General features: G+C 61.9%; 1 protein-coding gene across 2 annotated transcripts in view; it reads left to right on the top strand.

Moving 5' to 3' along the window:
* The window catches only part of GNA12 (G protein subunit alpha 12), a 50,244-nt gene extending 29,656 nt beyond the window's left edge, over nt 1–20,588 (top strand). The window contains exons 2-4 of one of the 2 annotated variants that reach the window (XM_016166098.2): nt 5,456–5,671; nt 16,720–16,770; nt 18,057–20,588. In XM_016166098.2, coding sequence (XP_016021584.2) covers nt 5,456–5,671; nt 16,720–16,770; nt 18,057–18,626 — 837 coding nt within the window. In that variant the 3' untranslated portion in view covers nt 18,627–20,588. The remainder of the gene's footprint in view (nt 1–5,455; nt 5,672–16,719; nt 16,771–18,056) is intronic. The other variant, XM_036224484.1, reaches the window with a different exon arrangement.
* Nucleotides 20,589–21,010: the final 422 nt, after the last annotated feature.

Raw genomic sequence — 21,010 nt, 5'->3', positions numbered from 1 at the left:
TTTAACTGAAGCGAATTCTATGAAACACTGACCTTTGCCATTTCCCGTTTATTCAGATATTTACTATTCTGTTTCACTTTTTAAACGCTCGCGCGATGGCTTCACAGTGTGGGTCCCGACTGGAATTTTGAAAACACGGAATCAGCACATCACACCACGTTTCCCGTTCGTGGTGCGCGTGGGATCGTCTTCCCCGGGAATAATATTGGTGCTCCCGAGTTCCTTTGTGTTTTCTGTACGCAGCGGGAAGGCTTCCCGTCGCTCATAGTGGCCGTGAGGCTCCGGCCGCGTAGGCGGCGGGCTTGCCTGAGCCCCGGAGGCGCACGAGGCGCCGCCTGCGGTCTGCCGGCCGCCGGCTTCTGGAACTCGGCGCGGATGTTCGCGTGCTAGTGAGAGCTCGGAGGAGTCCGGACCGCTGCTGCGGTCCTTCCTTCTGTGACTGGCGGCACAGCCGGCCGCGTCTCGGCAGCCAAAGGCGCTCGCGACGCCGGCCGCCCCCGCCGCGCGCCTCCCGCGCCGGGTTTTCCCTGCAGATTCGGCCTTGCGTTTCCCACTGTCCCGTGAGGTTTCGTTTGCCATAAACGTGCCCAGATCTCACCCCTCCCGGCCGGTGGTCTTGGGGCCATGCGGACCCTCTCCGCTGTCACTGTCCCACGACGGGGCCCTGGTCCCTTGAGTTTGGGTCTCCTCTCTGTCATCTCCTCATGTGACAGCCTTGGTCGCCTCCTGACGGCCCTCCCCACCTGCACTGGCTCTTCCCACGCGGCCGCCCGTCCCACCGTCCAGTCCGGAGGCGGAGCGCTGGCCCTGTCACGCTCCTCCCCGGGCCCGTGGGGCGTCCCCGCCTCTTACTGAATACCTTCCCGGACTCTTAGCCCACTTCGGCCTGGCCCGAAGCCGCTCCTCTCACCCATGGTGACGTTCCTGGCTGTCCCACGACACCCCTCGCCGCTCCGGTCATGGTGTCTGTCTCTGGCTTCCGCATCGGACGCCCCGTTCTGTGATTTCACTGCAGCTCCCAGCGCAGGCGCCACGTTTACTGCCTTTTGGCTTTTCCCGTTAGCTGGCACCTCTCTCTGCACGAGGCAGGGCCTCCGTCCAGCTGCGGGCAGGACACTTTCCTAGAGAAGTGACCGCAAGGAGCGGCCTGCTCCATTAAACAACGCATTGTCCCCGGAAGCTCACGGGGAAGCCGGGCGGGGGCAGGGCCGTCCCGGGTCCTGTCGGGCCTCAACGGCGCCCGAAGCCCGTTCCGCGACCTCCGACCTGGAAGGTGTCCTGCGCGTCAGGCTCAGCGGCAAACCAGGAGCAGCTTCCGCCTCTGCTGCTGCACTCACCAGCTTAAACGTGTCCTGTCTACATTTCCGGCACATTTCTGTTACTTGGACAGTGGCCAGAGGCACACAACTCAGCCTAGTGAGTTTAAAAACAAAACCCCGAGCTTTCCAAGCACACAGGCTGTTACCTAATTGGGTGGACATGCAAAACTTAAAGTTGTTGTTATGTAATGTTCATTCTGTAGAAAAAGCTAATTTGATCTACTGACATTTTGTATCTTAGGTTTAGTATTTGTTGTGGGAACATTTAGTAAGGAATGACTAATCTAAAGAACTTTGGTTTGATTAGGGGCTAAACTAACAAAATGTATTTTGAAAGGAGATAACGGGATTTGCAGTTTCTGGTCTCCATCCAGTAAAACCTAAAACCCCCCAAATCTCCGTCTCCAGCAGACAGCGAATCTTTCCTTTGACGAGAAGTTTAAATTGTTGGATTTATAAGTTGTCTTAAAATTGTGTTCTTTGAACAGTTTTAAGTGTTACATAGTGTTGAGATGAAGTCATCAAACTGCTTAAGACTTTAACTCTGTAGATTTGGGTGACTGAATAAATACATGGTTAGTGAAAAAATTAACACTTAATAACAGTTACCAGAAGAAGGGCTTTTCCTCTAGCCATTAACAAGACCTGTATAAACTGTCTTCTGCCTTAATTCCTCTTTCTTTTGAGCACGTATGGATTTTAGGATTTTCTTGGGCTTTGTGTTTTAAGAAATTGGTCTTTTGTTGGAACAGGATAGAGACAAGATTTATTTTATTTTATTTTTTTATTCTACTGTGCCTGCTATATTTGTATCTCACTTATAAGACATTAGCAATTCTAGATAATGATGGTGACATATGTAACTATCAGCTCTTCGGGAGTACAGTAAATAAAACACGTTCAAAGGCCTCAGGCTCTCTCTAAAAGGGAAGAAGATTCTTAAACGGATGTCCTAAACCAGAAACCTCCCAAGACTCAGTTTTGTACATTTGGAACAAAGTAGGCATAGGAATTTTGACTAGAATAATTTAAGAGGGCAAGAGCGGCATCTTTTTTCCCAATGCTTTTTTCCTCCAAACACGATGAGCGAGATGCAGTAAAACAGACCGCAGCTAACCGGTGTAATTCGGCTTCACCAATTCCCTAGAATTTTAAAGAGAGGCGCTTCGTGACGCTGGGTGTCTCCGCGTTGGGGGAAGTTAATTTGGATCGGTCCCACCTCGCCTGGGTGGCAGCGCGCGGCAGGGACACAGGCAGCTTTGGACAAACCGGTTCTTTTGAGCCAAAGCTCTGTCACCCAGAAACTGGGGAAAGCCGTCTGGGTGAGCGGCCCCTCAGTCTTCCCGGTCCACTTTGGGTCCCCGCCTTCGTCCCTGGGGAGTAGAGGCTCAGTTTAACAGTTTTAACTTGTAAGTGAGCTGTGTTGCTTGTGACACTGGACTTTTTAATGTGTAATAAGAGCACTGAGAAGCTTATCTTGAGTGTCGGACCAGATTTGTGTATTCCAGTTGTGCGGGCGGGCCATCGCAGGTGGCAGGCTGGTCGCTTACCTGAAGGGGCAGGTGGGGCGGGGAGAAGGCGAGAAGGCTTTCTCCTATCCACACCAAGGTTTTCTTAGTCCAAAACCTCCCCAGAGAAGTCTCCACCTTCCCTGTGCTCATGTACTTTTTGTTGTGCATGATGTGGAGAAGATGAAATGTCTTTCTCTTCTTGGGTTTTTGAACCTTTACATATTGCCCTTCTGGGCAGATGGGAGTTTGTCACGATGTCATCAGAGAAAGTGGGGAGACGGGAAGACCGGGAGGTGAGAATGGGGGGCGGAGGGGGAGGAGAGCTGAGGGTTTGTTTGTCATATTTCCCTTCTGGATAGTTCCTGACGTGAAGTTAGCCGGCACTTCGGAAGCTTCCGGCGGGGTGTCCCGCCCCACCCTCTCCCTCCTGCTTGCTCTTCCGTGGCCTTGGGTGGCCTTGTTTTCCACACCACGTTGTTGGGACATACGTCGCCATGAGCGCTAGTTGAACTGTTTAAAAACTTTTATTTCAAGTAACTGTAGGTGCACAGGACCTTGCAGAGAGAGCACAGAGCGGTATCACCCGTTCATGTAGCTATAATGCACCGCGAAAACCAGGACACCGACGTCCGTGCAGTGCGTGTGGCCCTATGACACGTTATCACACTGAGGATTCGTGGACCACCGCAGTGAAGACACAGGCCTGCTCTGCCCCCACCGAGGCCCCCGACGCCGCCCCTTCATAGTCTCACACCCCGCCCCCCTCTACTGCGCCCACCCCCGGCGGCCCCTGCTTTGTTCGCACCTCTGTAATCTCGTTGTTTCAGGGGTGTCTGTGACCTTCAGGGGTGTCTGTGACCGGAACCGCGGTCCGGGACCTTTCGGGAGCCTTTGTCAGGCGTGGCTGCGCGGGTCAGCAGCTGGTCCCCGTGCCTGGCCGAGCGCCGTCCACGGTGGGGCGCCGTCTTCAGCCGCGTGTCTGCTGAGGGGCGACTGGGTTGTCCCCAGGCCAGGGCTGTTGTGCGTGAAGCTGCCGTGAGCAGCCCTGCACGAGCTTTCGTGTGGACAGAAATTTTCATTTCTCTGGATAAATGCCCAGGAGTGCGATTGCCGGGCCGTATGAGAGAGATCGTGTATGTTTAATTTTTTAAGAAGTTGAGAAACTGTTTTCCCGAGTGGCTGTACCATTTTACATCACCAGTGGGACGCAAGAGATCAATATCTGCGTCTGCACCGTCATCTGGTGCTGTCACCGTTGGCTCCGGAGTTTTGTGGCCCCATTTGTCATCAGGTTGAGGAAGTTCCCTATTCCTGTTTTTCTGAGTTTCTGTCGTGAATGAGGAGTGATGTTTTCAGTTCCCATGTCTGTCTCTCCAGCCAGATTCCGAGCTTCTGGGGATGACACACAGCTTCGTGACATCGTGTTTCCCAGAGTGCCCGGCTGGGCGCTGTGCCCCGAGGGGGCACCAGGCAGGTGTCTGGGTCAGGACTGGGCATGTCACTGATGGTCCCTAACCAGACAGCCCTGGTCTGGAGAGAGTCACCTCCTCTCTTAGGCACCATCGCCACCCGGGGCTCGAGGTGGAGACGGAGTCGTGGGCGTCACTGGCAGAGCTGTCCCCCCGCCCACCCCCACCCCGGGCGTCGGAGGGGGGGCTCTTCAGGACGCTGTGGCTGACAGCCGTCGAGTTGTCCACTGTCGACAGGGAAGTTGCATGTGGTGCGACTTATGGTCCAGTGACGCTGTCATGTACCTTGTTAAGGAAGTGCCAGTGGGCCGTGACGTCCTGCTGCCGTCTGTGCTGGGGCCGCCATCCGGGCCCCGCCAGCCCGCGCGGCCCCTCCGGCTCGGCCCCCACTGCTCCCTGCTCACCCCAGAGAGTGTGCAGCGTGTTCCCCAGCCTCAGAGACGCCCGTAGGTGCTGCTGTGCCGCTCATTTCGAAGCGCTCGCCTGAGAACGAAGCCCTAGCCCTCCTCGCTGCCAGGGAGGCCGTCGTCACCTGCAGCCAGCCCAGTGCGGGCCGTTTCCCCAGCCCCCTGACGCTGCTCATGAGGTAGGAAAGGGCAGAAAACGCTCGCTTTGTTTGTAACAGCAAGGAAATACGCCAAAGGACGAAGACCCGCCTCATCACGAGCAGTGGTGCCCGAGGTCTAGGCCGCGGCCCCGGCTCCGTGCCGGCGGGCGGCCACCGTCCGTGTCACGTCGCAGTCTCCTGTGCCCTGACGGCCGCCGCCTGTGTCTGTGTCCCCCGCCCCCGCCCACTTGGGACGCGCGGCTGCGTCCCAGGACCGCGGAGCTGCCAGGTTGTCGGCCCGGGGGTTTCGGGCATCGTCTCGCCGACGGGCTCGTTTCCAACGTTCGTTCTGCGGTTGCCGCTTCTTCCTCATCCGTCGTGTCCTGTCCGAAGCCCTTCCAAGTGCTCAGCAGCCGAGGGCCGGCCTGTCGCGTGGTGGGCGTACACACGTTTCGATCAGTCGCGTGCCCAGGAGTTCAGGCGTCCAGGCCCGGCCGAGCAGGGAGCGAATCGGGCAGCGGAGGTGGCGGCCGTGGGCGCCCCGCTGTTCCCTGTCGAGGCCCCGTCGTGGGCACACAGTCAATCCCTTCTGCTCCTTGTGTTTTCTAGGGCGCCAAGGTCCTCGTCGACGCGCGAGACAAGCTCGGCATTCCCTGGCAGTACTCCGAGAATGAAAAGCACGGGATGCTGCTGATGGCCTTCGAGAACAGCCCAGGGCTGCCCGTGGAGCCGGCCACCTTCCAGCTGTACGTGCCCGCCCTGAGCGCCCTGTGGAGGGACTCGGGCATCACAGAAGCCTTCAGCCGGAGGAGCGAGTTCCAGCTGGTGCGTGGGCCGCGGGCCGTGTTTTAAATCCACAACAGACACACACAGCAGCGGCAGATGGCGCTGTCTGAATGGTTGAAGAGGGAGCAAAATTAACTCACTTGGGCTAGGTGTGTGTTCGGGAGCATGAAGAATTCTTAAAACAGTGCGGGTCAGTGTAGTCAGGGGGCTCGGTGTTCTCAGGTCTTGTTCGCAGTAGGGAATTAGTGCCTCCTTGAAGCAGCTCTCCAGCCCGGCCAGACGGGGGTGGCTTAGGTCAGCGCCCCAGAGGCCGGGCTGGGCCCTCGGCCTGTTCCCTTCAGACCCATTCACCTCAAGGTGTGGACGTTTCAAAAAGCCTAGTTGTCTTAGTCATTTAGGTCATTTAGATTGTGAGTCTACACACGGGAAGTTCGAGGTGCTGCCCCGGCGCGCCGGGCAGGCTCACACAGGCTGCGCACCCTGCGGCCTGCTTCCGTGGGCGGGTGGCAGAAGCGCCCACTCGCCTGGCCTAGGCAGCGAAGGGCGCCGCTCGGCCCAGCCGTGACGGTCCTGGGGCAAAGGCGGGTCGGAGCTCTAGTGGGCCTTGGACGGCTCGTCTGCACTCGGCCACCTCCAGTGGCCGGGACCTGGTGGCCATGGGACAAAGCCTCAGCCGTGCGCACAGCACCGTGAGCAAGGAGGGGCTGGGCCCAGGGCCGGGGGCACTGTGCAGGGTCAGTGAGGCCTGGAAGACCCTCCATGCCGTCCCCCGCGAGGCCGTGTTTGGGGTGACGACCATGCTTCCTGTGGCCATGCCACCAGCTGGGGGTCCCCTGTGTGCAGAGGGGTCACTGGGGTTCAGAGCACCAAAGTAACAGGTCCGGCTTGTGGTCCTTCCAGAAATCACTGGCAGTCGTGTGCAAGGTGGACTGGGCACCAGCCAGACGGCAGTCCAGCTGGGGTCCAGTTAAGAGGCCGTCAGAACCTGAGCCGGCAGAAGTGGTTTGGTGCTCGGCCTCACGTCTCGTGACTCACCCCTGCTGGTCTTTTGCACAGCTTTGCTCACCTGCCGCCACCCCAGGTTTTAGGGCCGAGGAAGACAGGAGACCCCGGAAGCCGCGAGGAGGGCGGTGCTTCGTCGCCGATGCTTCTCGTGGTGCAGTTTGGGACATTTCAGAGACTCTCCCTAGAACCGCCGGCGGTCGCCCGCTGTCCGAGGCGGAGGGCGAGTGTCCCTGGGTGTCCGCAGCGCCGCGGGGGGCTTTGCTGGCGTGTGATGGAAAGCGCAGCGCGGCGGTGACTTTCTTCCCTCGTGTAAGCAGTTCAGGAATAGCCAGGTCGGGGTGACGGGGGCCCCCGCGCAGACCCTCGCCAGTGGCCTGTCGCGTGGCTCCTCTCCTCAGGCTCGGTGCTTGGCTGCGTCCCAGACGAGGGAGGGGTGGAAGGAGAGTCACCCGCTTCCTTTTAGGGCGACTTCCTGCCAGCAGCACCCAGCAGCCCTGGTCACGTGGCCGCACCTACCGGGAGGCTGCCGGGGCCCCTTTGGGACCTTCCGCTGGACGACGGGGCGGGGAGGCGGTGCTGGGTGGGAGGGTGGAGCGGCTGTCGGGTGTTCCCACCCCCTCGGGGGCGCAGACGCCCCCGCCGCGCGTGCCGTGGGCACCTGGGGCCACGTCTCCCGTCGCACTGCTTTTAACTTTTACATGGAATTTATTCATTCAGCAAACGTTCGTGGAGCGGCCACCCCGTCAGGCACTCTCACGCGCCCTGGGGAAATAGCACACAGACAAGGCAGACCCGCGCCCGCGTGCCACTGGCTCTGTGACAGGAGGAGGCAGGCAGGGGACGAAGTGACGCGCGTGTTCGCGTCTGAGGGACAGTCACGCCGGGACTCGGGCAGGCACGTGGACAGCGGGGGCCTGGGCGGGGGCAGGGTGGCCGCAGAGGGTTTCTTCGGCAGGTTCCCGGGTCTCCCGCCTTTGTCCCCTTCTCCCGTGGTGACCGCGTCGAGAGCGCACCACGGAGCCAGGCCGTGCTTTCTGCTCGCTGGTCAGGCATAGCCATGGGGCGAGGTTCGGGGTCTTGATCCTCAGATGCCTGGACACGTCCACTCCAGCCTGTGTCCCTTGCACAGGCTTCCCACGTCTGGAACGTGGGCGGTCAGCACGAACCCACACGTGGCGGCAGCGTGCGGCGCGTGGCAGAGGCGGCCCCGGCCCACGCCGTTGGAGCCCCCGCGTGTGGCCCTGGCCCTGTCTGATGCAGCTTCCCTGCGTGGCATCTGAGCCGGCCCTGAAGGGGGCGGGAGCAGGCTTCGGGGGCGTCCGGGAGCGTGGGGGCGTCCGGCCCGTGGTGGGAGCAAGCGTGGTGGTCCGGGGCGCGGCAAGGAGGCCGCCGCGCGACGGGGCCAGCGTGCGGTGGGGCCAGAGGGGACAGCTTTCCAGAGCAGGGCCTCTGTGGGGCCAGCGAGGGGCCGCGGGCCGGACGTGGCCTTTGGCAGAGAGGTAACACGGCTTGACTTATGTTTTCGTAGGGTCGCTTTGGCAGCTGCATCCTGGGTGACAGGACGGTGGCTCCCGTCAGCGTGATGCTGATGAGAAGTGCGCGGGTCTGCGCGTCCTAGAATTGGAGAGGCGCATGGAGGCGTCTGGTCTCCTGTCTGGTCTCGCGCCCCTCCAGCCCGAGGGCGCCCGCGGCGTCAGCCCCGGGGCCGATCCGGGGCCCAGTGTTCTGTCTCGTAGTTCAGAATCGGGACGCGGGTGGCGAGTCCCTCTTGCCTTGCGAGTGGCTCCCCGGCGTCCCTGGGTGCCGCCGCCAGCGGAGTGTGGAGCGTGTGGGGGAGCCCTGTGCCCACGGCCCCAGCCGTGCCCGCGCGTCTAGTGTCTTACCTCTCGGGGTGCTCTCTCCTGGGGACTCGAGTCAGGCCACCCGGCCATCCGCAGGATCAGTCACCTCCATTACCGTGAGCCCCGCCAAGAGCAGAGGTCACGAGCAGAGGGCAAGGTCGCAGCAGCGGAGGGACACCCCGTTACAGCTTCAGCCCCATTCCGCGCTGCTTGGGGACCGGCGGAGCCCTAAAGTCTCAGCTAGGATTGAACTGAGGTTTAATCAGTGAAAACGGAAGTCACTGGTAGTTCCCGTCCGCCTCCCAGCTCGCACGCCTGCTGCCGCTGCTGCGTCGGAGGGGACCTCCGCTCCCTCGGCCTCCCATTCCCGCGGAACCCCCACTTCCTCCGCGCCCCCGTCCTCTCGGCCCACTGCAGCCTGGTCATGGACATTTCCATGACTAGTGGTTCTTTTCCTATGTCGATTACCATTTTCATTTATCCTGTGAGTCGCTGTCGACATCTTCGCTTCTGTGCTGCTGTCGGGAGCGAGCTTGTCTTCACTCAGGCTCATCCGTCACCAGGTGCTCGTCTTCTCTAACGCTCTTCTAAAACGCTTGTTCTGAGGTAACTGTGGATGCGCAGGAAGGTCCCTTGCGTCCTGCGCCCAGTTCCCCCCGGCGGCTGCCTCCTCTGTGGCTGCGGCACCGCGTGGAACCGCGAGACTGGCGTTGGCGCCGTGCCTGTGGTTGTCGCGTTACCACCGGTGACCGCCGTCGGGACCAGACTCGGGACCGCCCTGTCACCACAGAGGTCCCCTCCGCTGCCCCTCTGCAGCCCCCGCCCCGTCTTCCACCGTCCCGCATCCCCGGAAGCCACTCGTTTGTTCTCCGTCTCTGAAACCTTATCATTTGGCAACACTTCATGAATGGAGTCGCTGGGCGTGTGACCTTTCGAGGTCGGCATTGGTCAGTCATCGTAATGCCTGTGAGACCCACCAGGTGGGCGCGTGTCCCGACAGTGTCTACATCTCTGCGTCGTGGCCCATGGAAGGGGTGCCACCGTTTCTTATCTAACCACGTATATAGTTAGACGTGCGTGTGTGCATGCATGAATACAAAGAATACATCATTTTTATCTTATAGGATAGGTCGAAATGTTAGTTTTCAGTAATTGCTGGAGAAAATCGAGCTGTCTTTCAGATGGCAGAGGGTCGGAGCCTCCCCTCCTGGTCATGGCTTGGTGCTGTCTGTGCACGAGTGAGCTTTCAGTCTTTCCGACCGCACTGGCTGTCCGAGTGTGACCACAGGGGTCCCTGCCGTCGGGAAGCAGGAGGCGCTGGAGAGGTCCTCGAGCCAAATCCCTGTGTTCGATGCTGAGACAGGCTTCCCGAAGCGACAGTTATGGAAGGGCCGGCCTAGCCAAGACTCGAGGGCAAGGAACTTAGTCTGCGAAGGCTTGTCTGGGTCCCGACCCCGGCCCTGGAGGGGTTGGCACCCCTGGTTTTCCTCTGAGGTGGCTCCGTCTTGCCCGCAGACACAGAAGCAGGAAGCTGAGGCATTTGCTTTTCTTGGATCCTGTACTGGTGAGAAACCCATGTGTTCCCGCTCATGACCTTGGCCTTTCCTCTTCAGTTCATTAGTCGTGAATAGTTACTACATACTTACAGACCTCTGAACATCTACTCCTTTAGAAAAGTAGTGAATATGCATTTTAACAGACCCACCTGCCATGATGCTTTGCATCTGGAGGGTTTGTAAGTCAGTGACATAATGGCCTAGGGTGGAAATGTGATCTATTTTATAGTAGAATTAATAATGGAACATTTTACACGATAACAAGGGCCAGAACCACTAAAGGGAAAGAAGAATGGATTTGACGGAGTAAACATTTTTAGCTTTTGTCTGGCAAAAGTCAAGAGAAAGAAAATTAAGAAGGCATGAGTGCAGCCGTCTGGGCCGCCGTCTGCCCGGCCTGGCTCCCAGCAGCCGCGGCAACGGCTCCTGAGGGCGGACTTCAGCAGATGCGCGTGCCCGTGAGGGGAGCCCGTGGTTGCCAGACTGTAAATCGAGTGGCGCTGCGTTTGCGTTTCTGGCTGAGAAGCTGGCTTGGAAGCACGTTTGTGGAGAGTGGGAATTGTTTCTGTCCTAGAAATTTAGTTGGCGAGCTCTGCCACGGCCATGGACGCGCTCTCCAAACTCCTGCAGCGTCTCAGGCCTGGTCCTCAGGGCAGTCGCCCTGAGCACTGAGCGGCAGGAGGTCAGCCCCTCCTCAGAGCCCGCCGGAGGACAGCTTGGGCATCAGCATTCCGGTTTCGCAGGATGAGCTGGCCCGCGCGGGGGACCCGGGGGCCGGGGCTCGACCTGCCCCCGCGCTCCCACGCTGCAGGCCCCCCTCCGGCTGCTGGGCACAGTCCCCAGGCCTGAGGTCCGGGTTCTGGAGAGGAGGGCGCGTCCTGCGAGGTCTGTCTGCTCTGCCGACTGGTTTCAGTTTTATTGTTTGGGGTCCAGGACAACAAGCTGCCCCAGAATGAGTCGTGCGCTGTGAGGGCTGACCGCGCTGACCCCGTCCAGGCAGGAGCGGGCCAAGCGAGCTGGTCAGGAGAGTGACCTCCCCCACCCCCCAAAAAGAAAGTGTTGTGAGGAGGGACCCCGTCGGGGGTGGGGGTGTTGACAGCTGTTCTTCATGGCTCTCCTTCCAGCAAAGGGACGGCCCCACCGCCGGAGGCCCGGGGCCGTCCCTGGAGGCAGGATCAGAAATGGTGGCAGCTAAACTTAGCTCTGGGGAGCTGCCTGGGGAAGGAAGTGAACAGGGAGCCGAGGGCGGGGGCTGGGAAGACTTAAAGGGGCAGCGACAGGTTTTACGATGGCAGGATGCGTGGGGCGTGCGCTGTGTGATGGACGTCACAGGCTCCCGGGCGGCGTCCGCGAGAAGCGTTGCGACGTGCCATCACGTCCCTGTGTCTTTGCGATGGAACGAGGGGCAAACTGGCCAGGAGTGGGCAGAACCAGCGTGGGCGGGGGCAGAAGGGCCCTTTGGGGCCTGGGGGCGGGGCGGGGCGGCCGGACGGTGACCGGGAGGCATCGAGGGGCGCAGCGCTGGCGGGGAAGGAGGTCTGTGGACCCGACGAGGGGCCGCGCCCCCCTGGCCAGCCCCCGCCACCTGGTGAGCTGGTCTCTCCCCGCCTGGGAGTCCTGGGTGAGCCACGGTTCACCATCTTTTCAGTCATTTCAACGTTTTCCGCTTCTTCCCCAAGGCGGGACATGGACAGTGGGAGAGGACCCGGCCACCGGCCGTCGGCCGTCGGGCAGCAGGCGTGCCGGACCCTGAGCCCCGCGCTCGAGCCACCCTCCGCAGCAGGGCTTCCCCGCCCCCCGCCCTCCCCTCGGCCTTGGCTCTGGCGATCAAGCTGCCCGGAGGTTCCCGGAGCGTGGGCGGGCAGGGACAGTTTCCGCGACGAGGCCGAGTCACCGGGTGCCCTTCTCACGTTCGGAGTCTCCAGCCGGGGGGCCAGGCCTGTGCTGCGCAGCACCGGCCTCGGGACTCAGCGTAGCTTCAGAAGAGCCTGAGGACCCGGTTTCTGACTCACCCCGTTTGTCTTGCGATGGCCGATGCCTGAGCGAGGGAGTTCCCAGACGTGCGCTGGGCGTCCAGTGCCTCCGCGCTCCCTCGATCGCGCAGCTCCGGTGGCGTGGGCAGCGAGGTCCCCTCGTCCTACTGTTGTGACGGGGCGGGCTTCCCCAGACGGCTCTACAGTTCCCAGTGAAGAGGTTTTTCACTTTTCAGAAAAGTCCGTTTTAGCCAGTGCGATAAGGCAAGAAGTACAGGAAAGGACACGTGAGGCGCACGGGGCGCAACCGTCCCATTGTCAGGCGGCAGAAGATCCCGGGGGATCCGCCTGCCGAGTCACAGAGCTGGTCGGTCCGTCCAGCAAGGTCACAGGACGCACAGTCAGCACATTAATGTTCTATGCACTAGCAATGAACACAAAATTTGAAATACAAATGCGTTAGCAATCGCTCCCCTAAAAAGGGAAATACTTTGGTGTAATGTAGCAAACCGCATATGGGACTAGTGTGGTAGAAACTACAAGACACTCGTTGAAGAAATCAGCGCGTCTCAGCACGTGGAGAGATGCTCCGTGCTCGTGGCCAGAGGCCTCGGCGCACACAGCGAAGACGTCCGCTCCTCAGGGTCCATACAGCCGAGCAGGCTTCCGTTAACGTCGCAGCGCGACCTTTCGTGAATACAAGTCTAGCTGCTCCAGACGCCACAGGGAGAGCCACTCCCGCAGCCCGGCGACCGGACAGCACAGCAAGCTGGGAGGAAGCGCGCCGCGCCCCTTCAGGCTCTGCGTGGGTGCCGTGACCAGGGCTGTGGCGGAGCACGGAGACAGACACGCGGCGGGTGGGGCGAAGCGCGGAGCAGCTGCGTGGGGGGAGGACGGCGGGGCGGGGACGCATGTGCGGGGGGGGGGGACAGCGGGGACGGGGACGCACGCGTTGGGGGCGAGGCCCTCGCCCTGGTCTCACACCACATCCAAAAATTGACTCGAGCTCATCACAGATTTAAACATAAAATATCAAACTTTGAGAAGATGACATTTGAGAAACTCTTTGGGACCTAAACCTGGGTGAAGAGTTCTTAGATATGTCATCAAAAACACGATCTATGACAGAAAATAATTATTGTTGGAAAAAACTCAGTGTTCACATCATCAGAATTCAAAACTTCTGCTCTGCAGAAGATGCTCTTAAGAGGATGAACAGACAAGGCGCAGAGTGAGAGAGGATATTCGCCGGCCACATGTGCGGCAAAGGAGTCACGTCTAGAGTGTAGGAAGGACTCTCACTCAACAGTCGCAAAGTGATCCAAGGCAATGAGTGGCAGCTGTGAAGACGTCTCACCCGGGAGGGAGTGCGGACGGCGTGAAGCCGTGGAAGGGTGCTCGGACCGCTAGCCGCCGGGTCGTCGCAGATGAAGGGAAATGCGGACCGAAACCGCCGTGAGTACTTAGACCGGATCGGCCGGAAAGCGCGACAGGAGCAAAGGCTGGTGCGCACGTGTGCGGGACCGCTCCCACGGCCCTGGTGGGCGCGTGCGGTGGTCCAGCCGTCCCGGAAGACCGTGTGGGAGCTTCTTCCACAACGAGGCGCGTGCTTACCCCACGGCCCACGGGGGGCGGAAGCCGTGCCCACCCAGCACGTGCACCGACTTGGACAGCAGCTTCCTCTGCAGCGGCCCCAGCGCGGGGGGCCAAACAAACGGGTGCGTCACGGCCCGGGCCGCGGCTCGGCGGCGGCGAGGATCGAGCGTTTGGTGGACGCCGCCGAGCGCGGGAGAGCCAGGCTCTCGGCGTCGCTGGCTGCGATGTTCCCGTCCAGGTGCAATCGAGAAAAGGCAAAGCCGCACGCACAGATCAGTCAGTGCGGGCTAGCGGGTGCCGGGGCAGGGGCGGCGGGGGGCGGAGGGCGGGCCTTGGTGCTGGGGAGTGAGTAGTCTCCGCCTCGAGCGTGCGGAGCAGCGCCCGCACCGCGCCGGTGTTAGCGCCTGGGTTTCGCTGTCGTGCTGTAGTCACGTGAGCTGTGACCACCTCTCTCTCTGGTCTCGCACGTTGCCCGGTCTTCCCGTGAGCGCCCTGAGCACATTAGTGGCGATTCTTTTGCATTTCCAGTCTGTCCATCCTAAAGCCGCCGCCATCTCCGAGGCCGGGTCCGCTGCTTTGCCGCCTCGCGCTGCGATTTCCGCCGGCACGTGTCCTGCTGTCTGTGTCGGCGCGCGGCGCACGGGGTCCGGCGCCGGCTGCTAGCGAGCGGCCGCGCTCTGCATTCGCCTCTCGCCTTCGCTCGGGGTGGCGCCTGGGGGGCCGCAGTGCCCTGTGACCTCGCTCTCTGTGCATCTGAGGGGAGCAGTTGGGTTTTGGTCTGTCCAGCCTCCTCCTTGTGCGGGCTGGAGTGACAGCTTCCACGCGCTCACGCTGGACTAGAAACGTGTGGTCCCCTCACAGACCCGTGGGAGACGTGTGGTCCCTCGCAGACCCGTGGGTTACCTAGAAGTGTGTTGTCCGATGTCCTTGGTATGATCGTCTCCATGTTCATTGTGTTTGGAATTTGTGGAGTTTCTTAAATCTGTACATCTATGTCTTTCACCAAATTTGGAAGGTTTTCTGCTTTTTTAGAAAGACTCTCCCTGTTCTGTCGTGGGGCCAGTTTCGGGGTGCTGCAGCTGCAGCCGCCTGCAGGTGCCGAGGCGCCGTCCCGTCGTCCGGGGGGTGCGGTCGTTTCCGTTACTTAGGTGAAAGTCCGCTCATTTTCTGTGTCTTCAGTTTGTCGTTAAGTCTGTACATTAAATCTGTCGTTGTAGATATCATACACTTCCGTTCTGAAGTTTCTGTTTGGCTCTCTTTATAGTTTCCATTTACGGCTAAGATTTTTTGTCTTTGTTCATGATAAGCGTTCTAGTACCTAACTGAACGTAATTACAATAGCTGCATTAAAGTCTGTCTAGGAATTCCGGCGTCTGGGTTATTCGAGTTGGTTCTGTTGGGCCTCCTCTCTCTCAAGGCTGAGGGCCGTTTCCTGGCTCTCCACGGGCGGGGTGCCTTTGGGTCGTGCCCTGCACAGGATGGGCGCCGTCTTGGGGGCTCCAGATCCTGCCGTATTCACCCGCGGATGAGGGGTTGTGCTTGGGCACACTGTCGACCTGTGAGGCCGCCAGCCCTGACGCGCCTGCACCGCTGGCGGCCCGGCCCTCAGTGCGGGCGGCGCCCCACGCGCGTGCGGGCGGGGTCAGCCTCGAGCCTCCAGACACTCGGAGGCCCCTGAGCGCGGGGCAGTGGGAGGCCAGAGGCGTTTCAGGGGAAGCGAGTCGTGAAGCAGGTCGCTTTGCTCAGGGCCGGCGGCTCCGCGCCAGCTGTTCCCTGTCCGCGTGGGAGGAGACAGGCTGTGCGGACAAAGCGGGGGCGCTGGCGGCAGGGGGGCAGGCCCGGCGTGTCCCCGTCCCCGCCGCGGGGAGGTGGGGAGGCGGGGAGCCTCTCCACCCCGGAGCTCCAGCCTTCACACCCGGGCCTCTCGCCTGCCCGGGCAGAAGGGCGGCCAGGGCCGTGTCCACGCCACAGCACCCGCGTCCAGGAGCCCAGGAGGACGGCGCCTCGCTCACCGCCTCCGGGCGCCGGCGGGGACGGCGTGACTCCATCCCCGTACACAAACGCTGCCTTCGAGTCGTCCCACAGGCGAGCGCTTTAAAACGGGGAGGTCGACTCGACCTGCACTAAGGGAAACTCGCCCCTCCGTCCTCCCTTGGGCCTGTCGGGGATGGGCGGGAGGTAAACCGGGGACCTGCCCCCCCTTCACGAGGCCGCGGGCCGGCGCTGTCACCGCGTGCCTTCCCCACGGCCTCCCCCTCAGGCCCTCTGCGTGCTCCCTGGAGTGTGGCACCGAGGTGGACCCCCAAAGGAGCGGGGCGTCCAGGACCGGCCCCATGCGTCTCCCGGCACCCAGGACCCATGGGACCCAGGAGAGCTCGTCCCTCGTGTCACGGGGGGCATGTTTGCACCACCCTCCTTTTTGGGGAACCGTCACCGTGCTCCTCAGTGGCCCCCACCTCCGTTTAGGCCAACACCGGGCGCCCCCAGACCCAGCCCTGTGCACCCGCCAGTGCCGCTGCCTCGGGTGGCCCGGCTCTCCCGAAACGGCCTGGGCCGTTCTCGAGGTGCGCCTCCGGCCAGGGGGCAGCCTGCCTGGACGGTCAGTCCAGAGAACGCCCGGGGGACGCAGGCGGCACTGGGGCCGTCCGAGTCGGAGGCGGGTGCGGCCCTGCGGCTGTGCGGAGCGCCCTGGGCATGCCGGGCCCGTGTCCAGAGGCCACACCCGTCGCCCCTCTGCCGCCCGCAGGCGCACTGCGGGAGACACGTGAGCAGCACAGTGGGTCACCTCGTCAGCAGCCGGACTCCTCCCGGGGACGTGGCCCAGACCCTCACTCGGGTGCCGTCCCTGGACAGTGGAGCCACGTCGGGCAGGGCCAGTAGCCTGGCCTGAAGGCCCAGCACCCGCCGGCACCGGGCAGGGCCACTGTGCCAGAGTCTGCGTTTGAATCTGGGGGTTGGAGCTAGAGAAACGGCCATTTTGGCTCAGGAGAGTTAACCGTAAACGCCCGTGGACGCCTTCCCGTCGCCACGGCGACCACAGTGTCCCCACCCGGGTTCTGCCTGCCGGGCCCGGGCCCCGCAGCCGGGACTGAGCTGTGTGTGTCTCCCCCGTGCAGGGCGAGTCGGTGAAGTACTTCCTGGACAACTTGGACCGGATCGGCCAGCTGGTGAGTACCCCGCCCCCCACCCCACCCCCGGCGCGCCGCGAGCGTCTGCGTGGAGACCGAAGCAGCCGGGGCTCGGCCTGGGGACCTTCCCCTGTTGTGTTGGGGTGGAGGGGTGCACGTGCTCACTGGGGCGGCTTCCTCGTTCCCATGGAGAATCGTCCCTTTCTTGCTTGCAAACCTTCGGTCACTGCTCAGTGAGGTGTCGGGTAGCGTCTCTGTAAGGGTCTCTTCGCCCAGATCCCCGTAAAGGGGCCTGAGCACGGGGGGGGGGGGGGTCCTTTCAGTTTCCATCGTGGAAAACTCAGGCTCCTACAGCATGAGGAGTCGTGGCACCCCAGGGCTGTCGGCGCCCGCCCCGCCCCGCAGAGGCGAACGCGTCCTCGGGCCACCAGGAGCCCACAGCGTGTCCCCGGAAGGCGGGACTGCAGGGGCCATCACCCCGGTGCCGCGCTGCACCTGCGGTGGGCAGGCAGCCCCCAGAGCCGCCAGCGCCCAGTCGCCTCGGGGCTCCCGGCCGGCTGTGCTCGTCGTAGCCGCTCGAGCCAGCGTCCTCCCCGAGGCGGGCGTAGCCGTCGCTGCACGTCCCCTACGCGTCTGTAGACCCGTAGGGCCTCCCTCCATCTTTCTCGTTCTTTGGACTTACGTGTGGAGGAGCTGGACCGTTTCTCCCCTCGGCGTCCCACGGCGCCCGGGCTTTGCCCGCCACCCGCGCGTCGTCGGAGCGGTGCCTCTGTGCCCTGCCCGCCCTGCGCGTCCGCAGCTGGGTCCCGGACACGTCGCCGTCCCTGCTGGGTTTTGGCGAGGTGGCTGCACGAGTGACCCCGGGCCGTGACGCGGGCGTCTGCAGCGCTGGCTCGCGGCTCCCGCGCGTGGCGGAGGTCACCGGGGGCTTCCAGGGGCGACTCGCGGGGCGCATCGTGGGGCGCGTCGCAGGGCGCCTGTCAGCAGCGCTGCCGGGCCCGCGCTCAGTCAGTTCCCAGCACGGTCCTGGCGTGACGCGCTCTGGACGCCGGAACAGTTAAAGGTGGCTTTGGGGCAGAGACCGGATGAGACTCTACGCCTAACGCCGAGGATTCCGGTAACTTCCTCGGCCTCCCTTCGTTTCGAAAGGAGCCGTTTGATCCCTTCACGTTCTGCTCCGTGGTAAGTCTCCCGTTTCGCAGAGAGAAGTCGCTTTTGGTGTTCGGTTCGACGTCGCGCAGAGGTCAGCCCGACCGTGCCTTCCGCCCCGTCTTGTCTTCTCAGTTTTCCCTCCCCTCAACCGCTCCGCGTCCTGTGTTTTGCAGAACTACTTTCCCAGTAAGCAGGACATCCTGCTGGCGAGGAAGGCCACCAAGGGCATCGTGGAGCACGACTTTGTCATCAAGAAGATCCCCTTCAAGATGGTGGACGTGGGCGGCCAGCGGTCCCAGCGCCAGAAGTGGTTCCAGTGCTTCGACGGCATCACCTCGATCCTGTTCATGGTGTCGTCCAGCGAGTACGACCAGGTGCTCATGGAGGACCGGCGCACCAACCGGCTGCAGGAGTCCATGAACATCTTCGAGACGATCGTCAACAACAAGCTGTTCTTCAACGTCTCCATCATCCTGTTCCTGAACAAGATGGACCTGCTGGTGGAGAAGGTGAAGACCGTGAGCATCAAGAAGCACTTCCCGGACTTCCGGGGCGACCCGCACCGGCTGGAGGACGTCCAGCGCCACCTGGTGCAGTGCTTCGACCGGAAGCGGCGGAACCGCAGCAGGCCGCTCTTCCACCACTTCACCACCGCCATCGACACCGAGAACATCCGCTTCGTGTTCCACGCGGTGAAGGACACCATCCTGCAGGAGAACCTGAAGGACATCATGCTGCAGTGAGCGCAGCCCCGCGCCCGCTGCCCCCAGTGGGGCCGCAGGACGCGGACACGGACGAGCTACTGAGCCCGGGCGGGCAAACTACTGAGAGCCCGTGCGGCCCGCGGGCCTCTGGGCGGCCGTCCTCTCTGACGCGCACGTCTTCAGTGAGGCCGACTAACCCGAAAGCTTCGCCTGAAAGTAGCCCGTAGGTGCCCAGGGCCATTGCCACCAAACGCAGAGCCCCCCGCCCGCCCCCCCCGGGGTCCCGGTGCCACCTCCCAAGGCGAACCAGTGGCCTTCCACGACTCCGATGCCGTGCCCCGCGGGGCCCGGGCAGGCACGTCAGACGAGCCCAGGGCCCCCAGCTGCAGGGGGCAGGAGCCCCCCGGCCGGGCCTGCCTTAACGCCCCCTTGTCACGCTGCCTGCCGCCCGGCGCCCAGCTCAGGCCGGGCAGGTGCAGGAGTGGCGTGCCGACAGTGAATGTCCCCCGTGCTCACGGCGGAGCTGGTCCCTGACCCCCGCCCCGCCCTCCCCGGGTCGCCCTCCGATGCCGGCAGCCGCCGCACTGAGCGTGGCCCTGCGGCGCCGTGGCGAGCGCCCTGCTGCCGGCTGGCCACCGCGCGTGGCCAGTCACCAGCACGGCTCTTGCTGGCTCGCAGCCGCTGGGCCCGCCCCACAGACAGCCTCTCAGGGGCCGCCGCCCCCAGACTTCTGTCCCTCACACTGCCAGCACCCCGGTGCCTCGACAGCCGTGCCTGCATCCCGGTCCTGGGCAAGGGCTCGCGCCCCTGACGGCGCAGGTGCAGCAGGCAGCCCCGCAGATCGTGCGCGCCTGCAGGAGGCTCTGGGCCGGCACACCCGACGCTCGGGGCGCTGGTCCACCTCCTGCCGGGGCCTCGCCGTCTGTAGAAACACACTACAGCCCATGCCGTGTCTTGCTCTACTGAAAAGTCTGTCCCGTGTGCTCAGCGCTTGCCCAGCGCTGAGGAGCGTCCTCCATGGCAGGCACAGGGTGTCGCCGTGGCTCAGGCTCGCGTCTTAGGTCTGGTCCTCAGGGCACACTGCCCCACACCTCCGCATTGCTCTGCTCACTGTCCGCAAGCCAGGTGGCCTCGATCTCGTGGCCGGTGCTGACCAGAGGAGAGTGGAGGACGAGACCTGCCCCGAGTCACCCCCGGAGTCCCCTTGCTTTACCCAGGGGACCACGTGAAATGCTCTCTGTGCTCAGGCCGCACGGCGGTGGTCACCAGGGTCTCAGCTCTTTTCGTGGCTGGTTTCATAATGGTTCCTGTGGCTCTTCACAAATGACCGGCTGTGGCCCAGGGTCAGGCCGGCGATGTGGCTTCAAGGGGAGAGGGCTCTTGGCAGGCCCCGTCAGGGCGGGCCCGAAACCACAGTTCCCTCTGGCAGCGAGGGGAGGGGGGAGGCTGCCCTGGCCATCACCGCGCTGGGCCTCAGCTTGGTCAGGTTCAGGCTGTCTCCCGGCAACTCCGCGAGGCTCTGGTTCAGGTGGGGCCTGCAGCCGTCACCTTCGGTGGACCCGGTGGCGTTGAACCGCCTCCCGGCCCCATCCGTGAGCGCCTTCTCCCTTTGACAGTCTGCTATACTTGCCGGTTCACGTCCGCGTGAGTAATGAGAGGCCGACTGGGCTGAGCTGCCTGGGAGGCGGGCTGGGTGGCCCCGAGGCTGGGCCCCCGACCAGCACGGCCCTGGGCCCCACACAGCCTGCCGAGTGGCTTCTGTGGTTCGTGCTGACTGGGGAGGGAGGTGACTTTGCAAGGCTGAGCTAAAACCATTTACAGCTTTCTTACACATAGATCGTAGTCATTTGTCTTCAAACCTTAGGCTTTTGTAATTTTTTATCCTAATTTCACTGTTATTCTTGATTATCGTCTTTTTTATTGAGATGTTGGAGAAGCAGGAGATAGTTGTGCCTCATCTATTATTGCAAAAATGTAACAATAAACTTTCTCAAAATAAGATCTTTTTCTCGTGAACTATTCTGTTTGTAGAGCAATCGTTTCAAAGCTTTTGAGTTTCAGCTTGTAATTTTTAGAGCGCTCTAGAATTCTTATTCTTATAACGTTTTAGTTCTTGGATAAAAGCGAGTCGGTTATTTTAACTCCAAAATCAAAACCTGACCTGGAAACCAGACTGAGTTGAGAAGGACTAACTCGGGGTCCTGGAAACAGACGGTCCCTCGCTTGGCGTGTGAGCCGGAGGCACCGTCAGAAGGGGCGTCCCAGTGAGGCGCTGGTGGCCAGCACGTCACACGCCGCGTCCACACCGGTGGGGGGTCTGCTCTGGGGCGTGCCCACCTGCAGTTGCTGGGTGTTGAGTAAGATAAATCCCTAGTTTTCCTTTGCTCAATAAAAAACACCACTCAGCATTCAAAACCAATTTT

Source organism: Rousettus aegyptiacus, unplaced genomic scaffold, assembly GCF_014176215.1.
Source record: "Rousettus aegyptiacus isolate mRouAeg1 unplaced genomic scaffold, mRouAeg1.p scaffold_m13_p_7, whole genome shotgun sequence".
NCBI lineage: Eukaryota > Metazoa > Chordata > Mammalia > Chiroptera > Pteropodidae > Rousettus > Rousettus aegyptiacus.
This window is presented reverse-complemented; position numbering and strand designations above follow the sequence as displayed.